The sequence below is a fragment of the Jaculus jaculus genome, chromosome 3 (assembly GCF_020740685.1).
Source record: "Jaculus jaculus isolate mJacJac1 chromosome 3, mJacJac1.mat.Y.cur, whole genome shotgun sequence".
Taxonomy (NCBI): Eukaryota; Metazoa; Chordata; class Mammalia; order Rodentia; family Dipodidae; genus Jaculus; species Jaculus jaculus.
This window is the reverse complement of record NC_059104.1, coordinates 11176935-11197936: the sequence shown is the minus strand read 5'-3', so window position 1 is coordinate 11197936 and position 21002 is coordinate 11176935. Positions and strand designations below refer to the sequence as shown.

General features: G+C 45.6%; 1 protein-coding gene across 2 annotated transcripts in view; it reads right to left on the bottom strand.

Annotated features, from left to right (window-relative positions):
* Positions 1–8568: 8568 nt before the first annotated feature.
* The window catches only part of Nalcn (sodium leak channel, non-selective), a 332253-nt gene continuing 319819 nt past the window's right edge, over positions 8569–21002 (bottom strand). For both annotated transcript variants that reach the window (XM_045146251.1, XM_045146252.1), the window contains exons 41-44: positions 18741–18891; positions 16712–16861; positions 13115–13232; positions 8569–10668 (exon numbers count right to left, since the gene is read on the bottom strand). In XM_045146251.1, coding sequence (XP_045002186.1) covers positions 10475–10668; positions 13115–13232; positions 16712–16861; positions 18741–18891 — 613 coding nt within the window. In that variant the 3' untranslated portion in view covers positions 8569–10474. The remainder of the gene's footprint in view (positions 10669–13114; positions 13233–16711; positions 16862–18740; positions 18892–21002) is intronic.

The window sequence follows — 21002 nt, the reverse complement described above, 5'->3', positions numbered from 1 at the left end:
CAGAAAATTATGACATGAAACTGTCTAGGGGAATGAAGGATAATGTTAGGAGTTTAGGAAGAGAAAAAAAGGGAAGCAGAAAGGACATGTGGGGAATGCTTAAGGTTTCTTATGTACTTGCATGACAATAACCATGTATAATGAATATATGCCAATTAAAAAATCAGTTTTTTAAAGAGTGTGATTGAAGTTTCTAGAAGAGGAAATTGTGTCTCAAGACTGTAATAGTAGGGCTGAAGAGATGGTTCAGCAGTTAAAGTCACTTGCTTGCAAAGCCCAGGTTCAGTTCTCCAGTATCCACATAAATCTAAATACACAAAGTGGTACATGCATCTGGAGTTCATTTACAGTGGCAAGAGTCCCTGGTGTGCCCATCTCTCTCTTTCTACTTGCAAATGAATAAATACATTTTTTAGAAGACTAATATCATCGTGAGCCGGGCCTAATTTTCAGCCTGCTAGTTTGCCCTAGAGCTTTTGGATTTGTGATTACTTTCTATAAATAGCATGAGCCAATTCCTCGAAAGTATCTCTCTTTCTCTCCATATATACTGCAGATTCTGATTTTCTAGAAAGCCATGGCTCATACCTGGCCAGACCCATTGACTAACACACCACCTTGTTACTCACTAGTGTGAGAGACCATGATGGAGCTCTAGGAATACAGGCCTTTTGTCCCCTCACATTCCTTCCACCCATCCTCTCTCTTTATTTTATGCTTCCAACTTACTCTTCTGCTCCCAGAATGTTACCTGCCTTTAATTGTGTCTCCATAGAAATGGAATCAAGAGTGGCTTAGGGTATCAGATAATCCAAACAAGGAAGCTAGAATTCCTTGCGGTAATGTATATACACAAATGTTTTTGGAAACCACCTCTGCTTTTCTTGGCAATCCTTGGTCAAGTTGATAATTTATTATTTTCATATTTTGACTTAGCTTAGCATGCAAAGATATTGTTATCATTATTATATTTGCATATGTATGCATTTGTGGTATGTGTAAATGTGTATATGCATGCTCATATGTGAATGGGTGCATACGTATGCATGTGTGTGTCTGTGTGTGTGTGTGGAGATTATAGAGATGTATTCCTCAATTATTTTCCACCTTATTTGCTAAGACAGAGCCTCTTACTTGGACCCAGACCTCACTAATTCAAGTCTGGGGTTCCCCTTTCTCTACCTCCCAAGCACTGGGATGACAGGGGGCCACTATGCATACCCATCATTTATGTGGGTGTCTAGGATCTGACCTCCAGTTGTCATGGATTAGTAAGCACTTAACCCACTGAGACATCTCTGCAGCCATGGCAATAATATTTTTTAGTATGTATGTATTTGCAGAGAACCATGGGCCTTAGCCCATTTCTGGACTTACAGATGTATTTGATCTCATTTGAATGTTAGCCATCTAAGAAGGTGAATCCTCATTGTCAACTTGACAGGATTTAGAATCACCATGGAAACACACCTCTCAGGAGGTCCATGAGGGTGTTCCCAGAAAGTTTCAACTGAGGAGGGAATATCAACTATGGATGTGGGCAGCACTGTCCCATGGTCCAGTGTTCTGAGAATGGAATAAAAGCGAGAAAGAACACTGAGTTACAGCAGCCATCTTTCTTAGATTCCAGACTGTGGACACCGTGTGACCAGCAACCACGTGCGACTGCCTTTCCCAGTGTGATGGACTGTGCCCTTAGACTGCGAGCCCAAATGAACCCTTCCTCCCTGACGTTGCTCCTGGCAGGCGCTTTGTCCCAGCGACGACAGCATCAATGAATACAACCCTCTCCGTGACTAGCCAGGCACTGGGACACTGTTAGGGATCATGATCAAAACAAACATTCCCATTTAGCGTGACTTAGGGCTCAACATGCACATCGTATGGGAAAGAGGGGGTGATCAATCTCAATTTGAAGGAGGAGCACCACAGAGCTGTGTCATTCCCCTTGAAAGTTGGCTGATTCTGTAACCGAGCCTCAAAATTGACACTGACATTGAACTGCCCATGAAGGGAGAATGAGAAGCAACATCAAGCCCGCTGCTAAACAAATGTGGCTTAATAATTCAGAGGACAGGACTGCCAGCCCTCCAGCGGTCACATGGAACTTAGTGACTTAGTAGACATGCTGCCGGGGGAGGGACTTTGGACTTGAATGAGCATCATCCATCACTGAAGGAGGAAGGTTAGGTGACAGCAGACACTGTCCTTAGCCGACAGCTCACAATGCGGAATACAAACCAGGACAGTGAGAGCAGGCAGACGTGGAAAAGTCATCTAAGTTTGGTGCTGAAAAGGCTGTGTCACTTTAATTTGGCTGCTAGCTTTTGGGATCAGTTAAACAGATTCATATAAACTTACAACGAAGTTTAATTGTGGCGAAATGCTTACAAATCTGGCAGCATCCAGATTACCTTCATCTCCCCCCAGTTTTTCTAAAACAGAAGACAGGAAGCAAGTCATACTAGCCATGTGGAAAAAATGACAATGTCATACTTAGAACAGCAATTTTCCTCAGAAGAGCTGTTTGGGAAATTAGGTTGCCTGGTTAGGAAGTCAGTGATCCTGTTTTATTTTTTTTATTTTATTTTATTTTATTTTATTTTATTTTATTTTATTTTATTTTATTTTATTTTTCTCCCCTGGTCTTGAACTCTAGCTTCTCATACCCAAGCTACATGTGCTGCGTGGAGAAGGCATCCCGGGGAAAAAGCACATTGTAGTTTTGGTAGTTGTATCAATTACCTTCTTGTTGCTGGGACGAAACATCTGACCAGAAGCAGCTTATGGAAGGAAAGAGTTCATTTGGCTCATGGTTTTGAGGGGGAAGTCTTGTCAGGGCAGAGAAAGCATAGGGCCGCCAGGAAGCTGGCTCACACCTTCAGACCTCAGCAGCAGCAGAGAGAGCAGGAGTGAGGAAACTGGGATGCCCAGTGGAAAGGAGTGGTAAATCTCAAGACACACCCTCAGTGACGCACCTCTTCCAGTGAGGGCCCACCTCCTGCAGGCCCTGAAGGACTCAGGAACCCAAGGGACGCCATGACAGGCCTCAGAGTCATCAGTAGGCCTAAGTTTCTGTTTCCTGGCAAGGTCTAAGCTTTTGTTTCCTGGTAAGGGTTTAACAGTTACTGGGAAACCCCACAAACTGCCTACGCCATACATTCCTGTGGCCGTAGATAAGTTTTCTTAAAGTCCCTCAAATACTCATAGCCAATAAAGTTTACCTAATCTGTCTGGAATTCCCCTAGCTTCTGCCCGCCAACTTTGCCCACCAGGACCCTAGGCCAATCAGAAGAATACAAGTGCAGTTACTGTTTAAACCAACCAATCACGTAACTGCCCCCTACTGCTTTGTTTAAATCCCTATAAAAACCCCACCCTCCCACTGCTCGGGGCTCTTGTAGGGATCCACTGCGTTGGTGGAGTCAAGAGTCAGAGCTTAAGCCCGAAATAAAGCTCCTTGCCTTTGCATACATGTTTGCTTCTCCTTGGTGGCCAATGGGGGCACCGAGAACTGGGCATAACAGCCCCACTAGCTGAGAACTAAGTAGGAAGCTTAATCACAAACACTTGAGGCATATGGAGGACATTTTATAATGCAACACAGTACTGATGTGAGGACATAGACTGCATGGATATGCAGGAAGATGGAGGGTCAGTGTAAAGGGATACGTAAGATTTTTCCATCTTCATCCATCTATCTATCTACTCCCTGGAAATACTGTGCCCTAGGGAAGGCAATTGCCAAAGAAGATTCAAACAAGTAATTATATACAACAGACGATTACCACAAAGACCATGGGCAGAAGTAGGAGTTGACAGACAAGGAGGCATCTCCCTGTAAGAAAATGAGTTGAGCGCTGCAGAACGGAGGAGGTAGTCTAATCAGATGAAGGAGTAGAAAGGGTGATTCAGGGTGATTCAGGACAGAGGAAATGGCCAAAGTTCAGAAGAACTTGTAGCCATTCGAGGAAAGGCAAATCAGGGGCTAAACTGGAATGAGCCAAATGGCGGCAGGTGTGAGATCCATCGGGGGAGTGCAGGCCAGGTGCACAGAGGAGAGGATCCGAGGCAGGGGAGCAGCCGCAAACACTCGATGGTACTTCATGGGTGGGAGGATTGAAGTCTGCATGACAGGTGGAAGGCTTGTATGAGGAGGGACTTCATCTTCTCTAACATACATCCCCAAACTCATTCTGTCCTCCTAACTGCCCCTCCACCCTGTTGCTCCAAGAAACCCAGGTTGGAAATCCCCGGGGGAAACCAACCGGCAGCGCTGTCCTGATGGGAAGGGGAGGGGAAGCCGGCGATTTAGCTCATCCCAAGCAATGTCATCTGGTGCTTTCTCCTTTGCAGTGCCAACAGCCTCTGTGTGCTGGAATCTTGGGCAACAGCTTACTTACCAGGACTCTTTCTAGCTTGTTTAATGGCTTGGGTACAATGCACGCACAATGTGAGACAACCTGAGAATGTATCCCATGGTCTGTCCGGGCTGACAGGACCCTGAAGAGTGACCAGCCCAGCCATGGGACCCGTGAGCTCTCTGCTGCAACTGTTTCTCAACACAAGCTGAGGCAGAGTCAGACTTGTCAGCTGCATTTCTGTTTCCCTCATCTCGGGAGGGTTCAAAGCCTTGAAAGGGTTGCACAGTAAATTGAACACTAAGGTTTCAGGACACTGTCGTTTATAAGATTTCTCTTTACCCAGATGTCACCCCGTGGAAAAGCTGAAATAAAGAAGAAAAAAAAAGTGACAAGAGAGAGAACTCACCATTATTTTGGGGGTGTATTTTTGGAGTGGTGCCAGAAGGAATTTTCTTTTTTTTTTCTTTTTTTTTTGGTTTTTCGAGGTAGGGTCTCACTCTGGTCCAGGCTGACCTGGAATTAACTATGTAGTCTCAGGGTGGCCTTGAACTCATGGCGATCCTCCTACCTCTGCCTCCCGAGTGCTGGGATTAAAGGTGTGCGCTACCACGCCCGGCTAGAAGGAATTTTCTAGAAAACTTGGCCTCCTGATCAGTTCATTGTTTCAATCTCGGCCCGAGGAAGTTTCTAGAACTGACTCATCTTATCTGAGGAAAGGAAAAGCTAACAGTTGGCCAACCGAGGATTCTGGAAGGGGAAATAGCTCACTGGCTAGTGATTCAGACGACGTTGCTGTCGGCTCACATGGAGCCTATCTAGCAAACTTCGGGAACCTTTCAAGTAAATGAAAGTCCTCTGCTTTTTGTTCTTTTTTTTTTTAATGCATGTGTGTATTTGCATGTGTGCATGTATGTAGAGGCTGGAGGATGATGTCGGGGGAGGTCTTCCTCAGTCACTCTCCACCTCTTCTTTGAGACAGTCTCTGTCTAAGCCTGCTTCAGCCAGACTTGTGAGCCAGTGAGCCCCAGGAATTCACGTCTCCACTTCCTCAGTGCTGGGATTACAGGCCTTTGCCACCATGCATGGCAGTTGAAAAAAATATTTTTATTTATTTGCAAGCAGTGGGGGCAGGTGAAAGAAATAGAGAGAGAGAGAGAGGAAGTGGGCACCCCAGGTCCTCTTGTTGCAAACACATTCCAGGCACATATGCCACTTTGTGCATCTGGCTTTGTTTTATTGCAAAGCCTGATGGTCTGGCAGAGAGAAAGAGAGAGAAAGAATGAGCGCACCAGGGCTTCCAGCCACTGCAAACGAACTCTGGACACATGCGCCAGTTTGTGCATCTGGCTTACGCGGGTCCTATGGAATCAAACCTGTGTCCTCAGGCTTTTCAGACTGCTAAACCATCTCTCCAGCCCTGGCCTGGCAGTTTTTTATGTGGTGGGGGGATCTGAAATCAGGTCATCATGCTAGTGATATATATATATTTTTTTTTTCAAAAGGTGGCTTAATTACACCTCAGAGAGAGTCTAAGATTCACCTAAGCTTCCAAAGAAAGGAACTGTAAATGCCAAACTTGAAAAACCAGTCTCACTCCAAGGCTCAAAATCTTCGGACAGGCACAGTGGCGCACACTTGTAATCCCAACACGTGGTGGTGGAGGCAGGAAAAGCAGGAAAAGCAGGAGTTCAAGGTCATCCTCAGCTCTACAGGTAATTCAAAGCCAGCCTGACTTATGTAAGACCCCCCCCACTTTCCTTTTTTCTTTCTCTGTCTCAAAGCATTCTGAACAATCAAACAAATATAAAAGAGATTTTTGATCTGTAGTGGTGTTTTCCAAATCGAGTTTCTTGAAACAGTGGGGTGAAGTGAGCTGTCTCTGGGGGCTGGAGTGAGTTTGGGAGTGTATATTAGTTTTCATGGGCTACTGTAACAATGGATCTCAGACTCATAATTCTGCTGGCCAGGCTCCTTTGGCAATCTGTGGGAGGATCCTCTCTTGCCTCTAGTAGTCCCTGGTGTCCCTTGGCTAGTGGACCATTTGTTTCTGCCTCTATCTTTACATGGCCCCTCTCTATACGCCTGTGGGTCTGTTCTTATGAGCAAGCCAATCGTACTGCATTAAAGATCCTCCACCCTAGAATAACTTCACCACCACTAATTACCTCTGCAAGCACCATATTTCCAAACGAGGCCTCACTCACAGATACCAGGGGCTAAGAGTTCAGTCTGTAACATGAGGATAAGCCAAGGAGAGTGGGGAACAAAGCATTCTTTTCTTCATCCCGATGTCCAGTAAGGCATGGCTGCTTTTACTCAGTGAAAGTTTGGGGAGCCTTCCAACGACCTTTTGAGAAAGACCATTCATGCAACACAATAAATTGAACCCCGCTTGATGCCTAGTTTGCTGCTTCCAACAAGGAGAAGAACAGACAGGGCTGGAGAGTTGGCTTAGTGGTTAAGCGCTTGCCTGTGAAGCCTAAGGACCCCGGTTCGAGGCTAGATTCCCCAGGTCCCACGTTAGCCAGATGCACAAGGGGGCGCATGCGTCTGGAGTTCGTTTGCAGTGACTGGAAGCCCTGGCGCGCCCATTCTCTCTCTTCCTCTCTGCCTCTCTCTCTCTCTGTTGCTCTCAAATAAATAAATAAAATTAAACAAAAAAAAATTTAGAAAAAAAATGGAGAAGAACAGACAGAGAGACAACATTCAACCAGCTTAGACACTGGATCCATGTGGGGCTCTAAGATAGTAAGTAGCTTTCCTTCCACGTGTCCTCATCTTAGTTAGTATTATGGGGCACAAACAACCTGTCATTGCTGATGGACGTTGGTATGGAAACGACCAGGAATAGGTGAATGGCGTCAGCTCTGTGGTTTTGAACTCCCCACCCTTTAAGCTGCCCTATGGGCATATGGGACATGCATAGGTGGTCTGTTCTCTCCAGGGGCCTGAGCATTGAGTATCGAGTGTTCTATCCCTGAGGCTTTCCAGTGCCCTTGGACCTAACAGCTCCTTTAATTCAAGGCAGTAGTTGGCATGAAGACAGGATTGTTACTGAAACTGATTCCCTACAGACCAAAGAACTTGGAGACCTTGGTTTTCCCGTCTGCACCACTGACTCATTCTGTGTACGGAGAGGTGACATCTCAAAAGGGTGGCACCTGTCTATTCTGAACTGCCTCTGCTCTATCTGCTTCAGGAAGATCACGGGGTGACATCAGACCCCAGGAAATGTGCACTCACTTAACTGAGCACGTGCTGTGGCTTGGAATGCATCACTGTTCTGTCCTTGCTTTGCTGAGGGATGAGTAATTAGGATGCCCTCCTGAGCATGTTACAGACGTTGGAGCGCTCCGTAGTTCAGTGAGAATGAAGTTGGACTCCTCAATTGTGATGAGCCCAGAATAAAATCTTGTATTTCTCTCTCTCTCTCTCTCTCTCTTTCTTTCTTCCTTCCTTCCTTCCTTCCTTTCTTCCTTCCTTTCTTCCTTTCTTTCTTCCTTTCTTTTTTTTGCAGCACTAGTACAGACCCCTTCCATGGCAGTGACTGACTGCTCTGCCTGTCTTACTGTGGGATTACTGGAAGGTGCATTCGGCTCACTCAACCCTGCCAGCATAAATGTAAAAGGAGTATTGTGGTTCGGGGATTTGACCCGAAATGATTACCAGGGGCAGTGTTTCTGCCAAACCATTACGGACTGCATATTCAAAACAGGGTCTGCAGCATGCCAGCTACGTAAGTGTTTCCCCGCTCCCGCCATCACAGCCAACTCACCCCTGCTACATACACCTAAGGAAGGAAGTTAAAACGATCAACATTCCGAGTAAATTCTTTTATAAATACAATATTTAGTTTTTATGTACAAAAAGTAAATTCCAAATGAACATAAAACCGAGCGAAGTTCCTTCTGGCTGCACTAACTTAAATAACACCTCATGGTCACAATTCATCCATATAAACAACAGACTGTCATATAGAAGGGATGTGATATTTAGCTACTTGAGGAAGTTAAGTTAAAACAAAATCATAAAGCAACATAGGAGTCAGAGGATTCTTAACTAATTAGTCTGTTAAAAATCATCCAAACATAGGGCTGGAGAGATGGATCAGCAGTTAAGGCGCTTGCCTGCAAAGCCAAAGGACCCAGGTTTAGTTATCCAGATCCCACATGAGCCAGATGCACAAGGGGGCGCATGTGTCTGGAGTTAGTTTGCAGTGGCTGGGGGTCCTGGGGCGCCCCATCTCTAGCACTCTCTACCTGCCTCCCTCGTTCTTAAATAAATAAATAAATAAATAAATTAATTAATTAATTAACCAAAATCATCCAAACAGCAAGTCCCAATCAGCAGTGACAATATAGGTAAGCCCGACCAACTTGGCATTTCTGATTTTCCTTCAGGACATGGGCCACTGATACGTAAAACAGTAAAGTTACGTTGTAGAATGCCAAAATGGGATTCGGAGTTAGTTTCACAAGGTGGCTTTCCCCCCACCCCCCATAGGAGATGCTGGTAGCAGGGGAGTCGTCTTGAACCTAGTGTAGTAATATAATAGTGTGTTGGGTGGGACACATGATATCTCTCAGGGATCAGAGCAAAATGGCCATAGCCTCGGGTAAGTCATAAAGCCAACGGCGACAGACATCACGCATGTAAATATTTTTAAGTGAGTTGATATTAGTTTTAGCTCACTTGTTCTTTCTTGGTTGCTTTTCTGTGTGTCTTCCTCTCTGTTTAACTTCGTGAGTCAGGGTCTCACTCTATCACCAGCTGACCTGGAATTCACTCTGTAGCCCAGGCCGGCCTGGAACTCACAGTGAACCTTCTACCTTAGCCTCCAGAGTTCAGGGATCATAGGCGTGTTTATGCTTTAATCTTTTTTTCTTTCTAAATTAATTTATTCAAAGCATTTTAGAGACACTGAACATCTTTTTGCCTATGCAGGTATCTAAGATATACTGTGTGTATGTGGAGGCCACAGGTCAATACCCAGGGTCTTCCTCAATAGCTCTCCCAATTATTTTTGAGACAGGGTCTCCCGCTGAGCTTGGAGCTAACTAACTCGGCTAGACTAGCAGTTCAGCAAGCCCTAGGGATCCTCCTGTTCCTGCCTGGCAGCATTGGGGTTACAGGTAGGTAGCAGAATGGCGGGCTTTTATGCGCATGTTGGGGATCTGAACTCGGGTCTTCATATTTGCAGAACAAGTACTTTACTGAGTGAGCCATCTCCACAGCCCCAAGGAACTAGACGTTTTTGTAACACCACACATCTCAAGTAATCTTCCTGCAGACCTATCTTACACCAATGAGCATTCTGGACAAAGTACCCAGCCTGGGACCCGCACAAATAGCTTTATTAGAAGCAGGCGACTCTTATTAGAGTCACTGAAGACAGAAATCTATCTCATCTGCTACCTTAATACGTTTTTCACATTAAAAAAAAAAACAAACATGAGAAAAATAATATACTTGTTAAAATTCAGAACCTGTAGTTTTTGGAACTACTATCCTTTTAGCTTGAGTGCAGTGCTGCCCTTCTCAGATCAATCATAAATAACAAATTCTCCAGAGAGGAAAACTTCTACTGGAAAGAGGGACAAAGTAAACTAAAGTACCATAAATATCAGCCACTTTGGGCTTTAGCACTCTTTTCAGCGTAATAATAACACTAACGATTCCTAAGAGGCCATGTCTCAGATCACACAGAATAAATGAAATATTTGAATGACCTATGTTTGATGTTTCTAGCTTCAATACTGCCACTACACAAATTGTCTTTCTCTTATCTCTCTCTGGTACTGGGGATCAAACATAAGATTTGCACTGGGCAAGTGCTCTACCACTGACCCGCACTTCCAACCCCAAATGTTCTTGACTACAAGATAATAGTCCAACACACACACACACACACACACACACACACACACACACACGCACACACACACACAGCGTCGACAGTCCCCTCCTGTGAAAGGATAAGAGTCCATTTTAAAAATCCTGTGCTGAGCTGAAATTAAGTCACTAACAATTGCAGATCGCTCACTGGACAATGACAGGGAAGGTTAGAAAACAGTTTCCCCCACTTGGCTTCCTTCCGCCCAGACTTCCCCCTAAAGATCCAGAAGGTCATCTCCGCTCTCATCACTCTCCACAGTCAGCTGCCTTGTCCACCACTTCTTAACCTCCGAGCCACAGGAAGCTGCGTCGGGCATGGGGTTCATCTTGCACACAACAGACTTCATGGTCGTCCTTCCTCCGAACCGGAGGTTGACCGAAGACACCGAATGGCTTATTGGTTTTGGTGCTGTGGAATTAACAAGAGAGTCCCGTGAGTACCTCACTGTTGCTTTATCCTGGGGCATTACTTCCTGAAAAAGCCCAGTATTCTGATCCGTAATGCTTTTGGCTCCCAAGTCCTATCTACCTCTGGATGTTAAGTAAGAAACTTTTTCAGCACTGACTCTTTCAAACTTTTCAAACTATGCTCACGGACAGCTACTAACACTTAGAAAAGTGCGCTGTTGGCTCTGGGGAAATTACAAAAACCAGAAATCACTAACGGTTTCAATTGGGTAAAATTGAATGGTCAAAGAAGTGTGCATGAGGTTGTATGCATTGGCATATGCATACAAAGGAAGAACAGAACAGAAGGAAAAGAGAGGTGATGTAGTTCAAGGTAAGGAACAGGAGGGTGGCCTTGAGTACGTGGAGAGAGGAGGTAGCGTTGGGTTCTGATGACCTTAGTTTTGGGTCCCCCGTGTTACTTGTATGTAGCCATTGGCAAGTTCATGTCTCTGAACCAAAATTTCCTCCCTTGTGAAATGCATAGAATGCAGGTGCCCTCGGTCTACTATTAAGATAGGTTAACAGAATTCAAATAGATTAAATAGGATGACTTTACAACGTGCGTAGTGTGATACCTGACTCATCGTTGGTACCCCCTTAGAATGCATGCTCTTTTCTGTGTCCCCTTAAAACTCACGAGTCTCCCAGGAGTGTGTCCCTGTCACTTTTGACATTAGGGTTACGAAGACACGGACCAGAGGAGACACACTGGACGTGTGTCTTTCTTTCATCCGTAGAAGTGAACACCAAGGGCGGAGCTTGCGTCTCAGGTCCTCTCTCTCATCTCCCTGTGGTGTGGGACCTTCAGCTGGGTCCATGCCCTCATTCTCATGTCCAGACTGGTGTCACATCCTCAAATTTGTCACCTGTCACCAGACACTGCCAGAGATGATTCTCTTCTGACTGCTGCTAAATCAATCTTCCTAAAGCATGGGTTTTAAATGTCATCTTTGCTTGGAACTCTTTACTGTCTCCTAATGACCTACAGGATGAAATTAAAACTTCTCAGCCTATCATTGAGGGATCTTCACATTGTCATGAAAAAGCCACTCGCTCTTGTTTCATGTCACTTGTGTATTTGCCCGAGCCATGTGGCAAGAAGGCTGGTGCTCTCTGATCCTTGAAAACTTAAACTCTTGTGTGTGAGAAAGCATATTTTCCCTTGGGGCAGCTCTAGCTTCAAAGTGGAAGCTGTCCTGCCACGTACGTGGGACAGACACACAGAAGGATCTGCAGGCACGTGTCTCCTCACTTGGACGGGGCAGAAGTGGGGTGCCGTGAAAGGACGGGGTGAAGCCCTACTTCACACTGGTCCCTGACATCGAGGGAGAGCAGCAGGTGCCAAAGACACTAGCTGTGTGTCACCCTGCTCTTCCTTCCTCCCTGACTGTCTGTTCATGTGATGATGCTGGCTGTCCACACGACTCAGGCAGGGAATTCCCTTACCGAATCAGTAAAATGTGGAAGAGAAGAGAACTGTGAGGACTAAGCACGGGGACACAAGCGATGCCCCTGGGGTACTACTGGCCTATAGGCATCAGTCAGTGCCACATAAAATAAAAGCCAGCTATTATCGTTAGTGTTCTTGAGGGAAAGAAGACTATAGGATGATCCGTGACAAGCCCCACTGTGCAGTGTGTGTTGGGATATAGCAAGTCCCGAGTCTTTTTTCTGAGAACTCCGTGGCATTCTTCTGAATGGTTATATCTACCCATTACTTCATAGATTAAGTTTGCCCCGTGTTTGAGATGCCTTGAATGTACCCAGGAAGCCCTTGGAAACCTCTTCCTTCCTTTCTCTCTGGATCTTGGCTGAAGCATCTCATGTTGTTAACAGGTGCTGTCTTCTCAGCCATGTAAACTGAAAATGAGGGCCAATATAGTCATATTTAGAGAAGTTATTTTGAGGAGAGTGTTTCTGACAAGTGGATACATGTTCATTGTTTCTCTGTCTGTTGAATAATTATGTACACACCCTGTCTGGAGCTGGAATATCTCCCAGAGGCCCAAATGTTGGATGCTTTGTATGAATTTGTGCTTTTGCGGGGAAGTAGTGGAAACTTTCAGTGGTAGGGTTTAGTTAGGCCAACTGTGGGAATGCTCTGAAGGAGATTGTGGGACATTATTCTATCCCTTTTTTGTTCCCTGGTTGTGGTGTGGTGATCAGGCTCTTACATCATCCCCAACAGAAGCCCAAAAGCCATGGACTAACGGACCATGGCTGAAACCTCCAGCACTGTGAGCCCAGATAAACCTTCCCTCTTTTCAAGTTGATTATCACAGTTCCTGTAATGGAAAGCTGATGAATGCAGATGTGCATAGATGAAATCAAAGACCCCAAACACACAAGGACTGTAAATAGCATTCAACTACCCCAGTCAGTATGGGCAAGACTGATGTACCTACCTGACGGCAGACGCCACTGCCCAAACTTCCTCTGGGGTTTCCCAGGATCGGCTGCATCCTGCCGACTCCCTCCCCTATCCGACAGAGTGGGGCTCAGGAGCTGTTGTTGGCTGCTTGTCTGCATGGGAGAGGAATTAAGCAGCTGTGGGTCTTTCTTCTTGTTCAAAAAGCTTAACTGACACAAAATGTTGATATATCTGCATGCGGTACAGCATGAAAGTCTGAAAATCAGGTCATGTATACAAGGGGCAATGATGAATCAGGGCAATCAACATTTCTGTCTCCTCAAACACATATCGTCTCAACGTGTGAGAAGCTTGGGATTCTTCTAATTATTTTGAAATACACCAGAGATTGTGGCAGACTATATGTAATGGGTGTTCTTGATTATCAACTTGGTAGGTTTCTGGCACAAACCTCTGGGCATGCCTGTGAGGTTGTTTCCAGACAGGTTTAATTGAGGAGGGCAGGCTCACCCTGAATGTGGGAGGTACCATCTCATGAGCTGCGGTCCTGGACTGGATGAAATGGAGGAAGCAGGAGGAGCCTCACCATTCATCTCTGTCTGCTTCCTCACTGTAGATGCAATGCGGCCAGCTAGTTCATTCTTTTGTTTCCCTGCCTTCCCGAGTCATTATGGCCTGTACTCCAAAACTATGAACCCAAATAAACCGTTTCTTTTATAAGTTGCTTTTGTCAGGTATTTTGTTATGGCAATGAGAAATCTCATTGACACACGGTAGTTATTAACCTGATCCACAGAACATCAGAGCCTGTGACATGGATGGACCTGGATGGCATCAAATTAAGTGAAATAAGCCAGGCGCAGAGAAATAAAAACCATGTGCTCTCACCCATTCTGGAAAATGATCTCAGTATATGTTATGACTCTTTTTATTTTAAGAGAGAAAGAGAGAGAGGGAGGGAGTTGACATGCCAGGACCTTCAGACACTGCAAATGAACTCTAGACATGTGCACCCCCTTGTGTTCATGTGTGATATTGCATGCTTGTGTCACTGTGTGTCTGGTTTATGTGGGACATGGAGATTTGAACATGAGTTCTTAGGCTTTGTAGGCAAGCACCTTAACTGCTAAGCAATTTCTTTCTTAATGCCACGCTCCTCCTCTCTGCATGGATCAAGGTCTTCTTTTTATGTTAAGAAAGGAAGAAGCACAGCAGCAAAGCCAGTGGGGGTTTGGGGACATGGCTCAGTTGGTAGGTTGCTGGCCTAGCATGTACAAAACCTCAAGTCTGATCTCAGCACTGCATGAACCTGGCATGGTGGTGTACACCTAGCATCCCAGCACTTGGGAGGTGGAGGCAAGAGGATCATAAGTGAAAGGTCATATTTAACTACATAGTGAGTTTGAGACTAGCTTGAGATATATTAGACCTGGTATCTCTCTCTCTTTACACACACACACACACACACACACACACACACACACGTATTCTCCCTCTCTCCATAATGTATTTCAAAACAAGTGGCAAGCATCACATGGATTTCACATCCATAGGAGGGAAAGAAAATATGAATATGGGTAGAAAGAGTTGAGGAAAGCCAAGGAGCCAGTGCTGCCCAAGAAGACAACAGGACACAGATCTCCAGGCCATGCCTTTTCTTGAGCATTCCCGAGTGGTTTCTACCTCCTACGTTTTGCCTATGAGGGCATCACTGATTTCATATACCTTGACTGGCAAACACAGCAGGAGAGTCAGTATAGGGAGACACGGGGTGTCAGAGATGGCTGGTTTGAGGCTGTAGACTTTTGTTAGCCCAGAGGTCAGAAGTGTCTTGGCAGGAAGAACTCTGTGATGGGCCTGGGCTGGACGAAGCTGAGGACAGTTGAGCACTGACAACTTCCCAGGTGTCCCATCTCTGGCTCACCCAACATGGTGCTCTCTCCAACCAATGTCCAGGTTTTCACATTGCTTCAGCACACCCTCTAGGCTTCTGCACTTGCCTCTCAGGCTCTTCAACCATCGTTGCCTCTGCCTTACTGGCGGTGTCTCAGTGTGTGCACTGACCTCACCTGTCTTTTCTATATAAGGCATTACCAGCTGACTTCAGGACAGACATCTTTCAAGGCCACTGTGGACTCCTTATTCCCTTTGCTGACTGTCCCTATAGAAGTCCATGTAGTTGGAGGCAGGTGGGGGTGCCAATAACTACCCTAAACTGAGCCAGGGCACAAGAGGACCTTGAAGTCTCCACTGGGCTATGAAGCCATAGGCTTCAGAGTCTGTCCCAGGACCCTGACTGCTCTGCTTGCTACACTTCACGAGCTCAGAACTGCTAGGTGGCTCCAATGAGCTGGGCATGATTATCTTTGATTCATTCTTACAGCCTCATAACGGGGCATCCCACCCCCTGCCCCACCAGCCGCTTCTCACAGCACAGGGTTCCCCCTGATGCTGGTAGCTCCCTGTGCTTTTGTGTTTTGTATTTAATAGAGATGCAGATGAAGTTTGGGCATGAAAACAGGTTGTCTGTTAGTAAACAGAAGTTCCTTGAGTCATCTTGTATTCCATATGTTCCATCGCTGCATAGGACGAATCTTAATGCATGTGATTATTGGAGAGGCTGCAAGCACATTTTGCTGACTTAACTGCAACTTTCCATGACTTACTGAATGGAAGAAAGTATTCAGGGCAGAGCTTCATGTAAACCATGATTTTCTAAGGCAGCCTCTATTTCTGTACTCAAATTGAGCATTTACAGTAATGACAGTCCTTTAGACAAAAGAAGCAAACAACACTCAGGATAGTGACATTGTCTCATCTTGCATCTTGAATGCAAAGACACCTATATTGAAGATTCTGAAAGGTAGACAGACGCTGGTGGGGCCTTTAGGAAGTGGGACCTACTGAAAGGAGGTCAGGTTATTGACAGCATGACCTTGAAATGGAGATCTGGAACTGCTTGTTTCTCTTTTGCTCCCTTTCCATCATGGAGTGAGCAGTTTCCTCCACATGCCCACAATGATGTTCTATCACATCACAGGCCCAAAAGCAATGAATCGACTACTCATGGACTAAAACCTTCAAACTTCAGAGTAGTAAGTGAACCATCTCTCCTCCAAAGTTGATTATCTCAGGTATTTTTAACAATATTTTATTTATATTTATTTATTTGAGAGAAGGAAAGAGAGAGAGAGAGAGAGAGAGAGAGAGAGAGAGAGAGAGAGAGAGAGAGAATGGGCACACCAGGGCTTCCAGACACTGCAAATGAACTCCAGACACATGTGCCCCCTTGGGAATCTGGCTTACATAGGTCCTGGGGAATCAACCCAAAGTCCTTTGGCCTTGCAAGCAAGCACATTAACTGCTAAGCCATCTCTCCATCCCAATCTCAGGTATTTTGCCAAGCAATGAAAAGCTAACACATCACACAAACCAGAATCTTTGGAGCTAATCTTAACGAAGTCCTACTTGGCAACAGCAGAAACATCTGGATGCAGGTATTGTCAGTGGTTTGGTTATTTTGCAACAAACCAAAAGATCCTGAGAAATACTGTTGCCCTGTGTGAAATGTCTGTGTGACCAGGATGAAATCCCACAGGATACCCTGGGGTGAAGGTCACCCACGTCCTACCTCAGGCTGTGTGCTGCGATCCTGGCTGTCGGCATTGGCGTCCTCGCTTGGCTGGGTGGTCTCGATGCTGGGAGGGCTCAGGAACCGACTCAGCTCTTGCTGCTGGCTCTCTCGGAGGCTGTGGATGATGCTGCAGGATTGCTGCTGTTTCTGTGGAGGGAGTGTAGCCTGTTAAGTGAGGCAGTACCCTGCCCAGCCTCTCTACCCTGCACCCCAGCCAGTCATATTTCCATTTTCCTTCCCTGATGATCTGAGGGATGGTTGACCTCTTCGGAACTTTCAAAGAAGGATGTGAACTAGAGCAGTAACACTGATAGAAAATGATGCTTAGAGATGAGAGACCTTCCCTTCCTTTTATTCATGTGCATAAACATCAGATTATTTATGGTCATTGGTACTGGCACATATTTTATTATAAATTACTAATGTGGGTGTTCTATTTTATCTCTCCTTTATTTTATTCCATGCTTATCCAACCACTGCCAAACTTTTCTCATCCTTCCAGTTGTAAGTGTCTGAGAGCCTTGAGCAGATGAGGGGATCTTTTCCGCTATCTTGGTTCTAGATTTCACAGGTCAGCCTGGTAGGTCAATTCAGCAGGTTGCTGTCCTGGTCAGGATCCTTGTACCCTGTCAGGGCTTGTAGTGGGCATGTGCTAGCCCTGGAGCAGAAAAGCTACTGTAAGCCAGCTGTGGCTGGGCCATAATGGTAGTTGACCTTTGTGATGTTTTATAGTGACTATCAGCTTGAAAGGGTCTAGAATCACCGATCCTCTGAGCATGTGTGTGCAGGATGATTGTGATTAGGGTAATTAAGGTGAGAAGACCCACTTTAACAGTGAGTAGCACCATTCTGTGGGCTGGAGTCTTGGACTGTGTAAAAAGGCGAGAGCGACCTGAGTACCAGTATTTACCATTCTCTGCTTCCCCACCGTGGACGCAATGTTACCAGCTGTCTCAAGTTCCTGTCACCATGCTTCCTCCTCTGTGATGAACTGAAATCTTAAGCTGTAAGCTAAAATAAGCCCTTCATTTCTTAAGTTGTCAGGTATTTAATTTTTTTTTTTTATTTGCAAGCAGAGAGAGAGATAGAAGAGAGTCAGAGAGAGAATGGGCACGCCAGGGCCTCTAGCCACTGCAAACAAACTCCAGATGCATGTGACCCTTGTGCATCTGGCTTACGTGGGTCCTGGGGAATTGAACCTGGGTCCTTTGGCTTTGCAGGCAAACACCTTAATTGCTAAGCCATCTCTCCAGCCCCAGTTGTCAGGTATTTTGTCAGCAAGAAAACTAGCCACTACAACCTTGGTCTACAAGGCTGAGGGTTATTCTTCTTGGGGATCACTTGTTATACTCTAATAGAAATGCATATTACCAAAGCTGGTAGTGGTATTCTGATTTAACAACAACAAAAAAACCCTTTATGTAAACATAAACATTTATTACATATTAAGTGCTTATGTTTGGTTTTCTTCTCTGTGTGTGAAGTACAAGTGAAAAGCCTTCATAAGAGGAATTTCCGAATAGAAACATTTGTTGAGAACACAGGATATGTCATCATACGCCACGTCGTTCGTTCCTATGGAGTATCTTATAAATCCACAGTTCAGGAAGCGGCAGACACTTCTCGTTAAAATACCACGAGAGGTGTGGTCTTTGGAAACCAAACAGCATCATCAACCATATGTTGAGACCTTTTGTCACAACTTAAAAGCAGTTTTGCGAATTCAGTCTCAGTAGATATTTTGGGGATTTTGTACATCGAATTTAGTAAGTGGAGATGCTGAATATTTTAGCATCCATAAATGGCTTCCTAAGCCTCCATGCTATATTATAGAAATATGCTGATGGGAAACAGGCTAGATGGGGTGACCTCTGATGCCCTAAGCGCCCTGAATCTGATGTGGCATGAGGGCACTGGGCTGGCCAGAGTGTGATCACGGCAGTTGGTCATACTCTCTCCCTCTTCCTCAGAGACAGGGCTCAGCCCCACCTCCCGCCTCCCCGTCCCGTGCGCCTCGTTCACTCACTGCCCGGATGCGCTTCAAGCACTTCTTCAGCCACATGCGGATGGTCTGCTTGGCCACCTCCTCCTCTATGGTGTACTCCAGCTGCTCCCGGGCCAGCAGCTCCTCCAGCTGCAGGCTCTTCCGGATGTCCACAGAGCGGTAGGAGAGCATGCTGGCGATAGAGGGGCACAGGGGCATCACGGTCCAGTTCATCTGGGGCTGGACTTTTATTCATTTGACAGAGGAAGAGGGGGAGGGAGAGAGAGAATGGGCACGCCAGGGCCTCCAGCTGCTGCAAACGAACTCCAGATGCGTGCCGCCCCCCTTGTGCATCTGGCTAACGTGGGTCCTGGGGAATTGATCCCAGGTCCTTTGGCTTTGTAGACAAATGCCTTAACTACTAAACCATCCCTCCAGCCCACACTCATATATTTTGAAGTCCAGTGAACACATTACTTAAGCCAACCAGTGTAGCAATTTGATACCACCCCTTACCAGCTGGCTATGCCATCTTTGCACCTCCCTTCTCTTGTAACATGTAGCATAAGCATGGTCTTGGCATCTGTGTTATCCAATGATGGACTGAGTTAATATCTAGGGTGTGACTGAGGGGGAAAAATACTACACGCTCAGGTTAGAGAGATGGCTTAGTGGTTAAGGTGGTTGCCTGAGAAACCAAAGGACCCATGCTCAACTCTCCTGATCCCACGTAAGCCAGATCCACAAAGGTGACGCAAGCGCAAGGTCGTACATGCCCACTAGGTGGCGCAAGCATCTGGAGTTCAATTTCAGTGGCTGAGGCTCCAGTGTGTCAATTCTCTCTCTCTAAAATCAAAAAAAATTAGAAAAATAGTACACTTACTCATTAAATGCTCATATGTCCTCTGATTCATCAAGATTCTTGTTGTCACCTAACTTCTGTGTCTTGTACTCAGTTAGTGTAGTAGAAAGGGGCCCCACCACTGCTGACTTTGCTTGTGCCTCTCTTTTTAACACGTGTCTGTGCATATTGTGTGTGTTGGTGTGTGTGTGTGCGCAGGTGTGCATGTAGGTGTGTGTGCAGGTAGGTACTTTCATGCAGAGGACAGAGGTTGACCTTGGATATGTTTTTACATTTTTTTTGGTATTTTATTTATTTGATTTGGGGGCAGGAGGGGGAGATATAGAAAATGAATAGGCATGCCAGGGCCTCTAGATACCACAAACAAACTGCAGATGTCTGTGCCACTATGTGCATCTGGCTTACGTGGGTCTTGGGTAATTGAACCTGAGTCCTTCAGCTCTGCAGGCAAGTGCCTTAACTGCTAGGCAATCTCTCCAGCCTGATATTGGACATTTTAATTACTCTCCACTTTATTTATTGAGATGTGTTTTGTTACTTGAATCCAGAGCTCACCAATTTGGCTCGTCTAGCCAGCCAGAAAGCTCCAGGGACCCCTTGTCTTTGTCTCTCTAGTGATGGGATTACAGGTGTACCACAGCCCTGCCCAGCTTTCACATGGGTGCTGGGGGTCAGAACCCACGTTCCGATGCTTGCATGCATGGCGAATGCGTGACTGACTGAGCCATCTTCCCAGCTCAGGAGCTCTTTTTATAAAAATATTTTATTTATTTATTTTTATTTACTTATTTGAGCGAAAGAGTGAAAAAGACAGAAGGGGGGTGTAGACAGAGTAGGGGCACGCCAGGGCATCCAGGTACGCTAAATGAACTCCAGACGCATGTACTACCTTGTGCATCTGGCTTACATGGGTCCTGGGGAATCGAACCGAGGTCCTTGTCTCCAGAGAGTCTGGATGAACATTGCTAATGACAGGAATGGGTATGTGTGTCTCACATTCCAACCTGAAAACAATTTGCCACTGTGAGTAAAGTCCAGAATTTGGAAAGATGTGACACCTGTGTTATTCACATGTATTTCCTATCCCTTCTTTTCTGAGTGTGAGTGTGTGTGCATGTGTGTGTGTGTGTGTGTGTGTGTGTGTGTGTGTGTGTGCATGTTTTATCTTGTTCATAGAAGACATGATACTGGGAGGCAAACTTTAGGGAACTTTCCCAAGATCCTTCTTCGTCTGATCTGACCTGGACACAAATGGTTTTCAGAATGGTCTGAAAAGTTTTGACATAGTGCCCAATACTTCACTTGTCAGGTACTTGCAACGTGAGTGAGAAAGCTACTGCCAGTCAAGGATGCCTCTGAGAGTGGAACCTGTGAAGCCCTTTTTTTGAATAATGTTCTAAGTGCATGCAATGAAATGCACATGACTATGAAGAAATAGAATG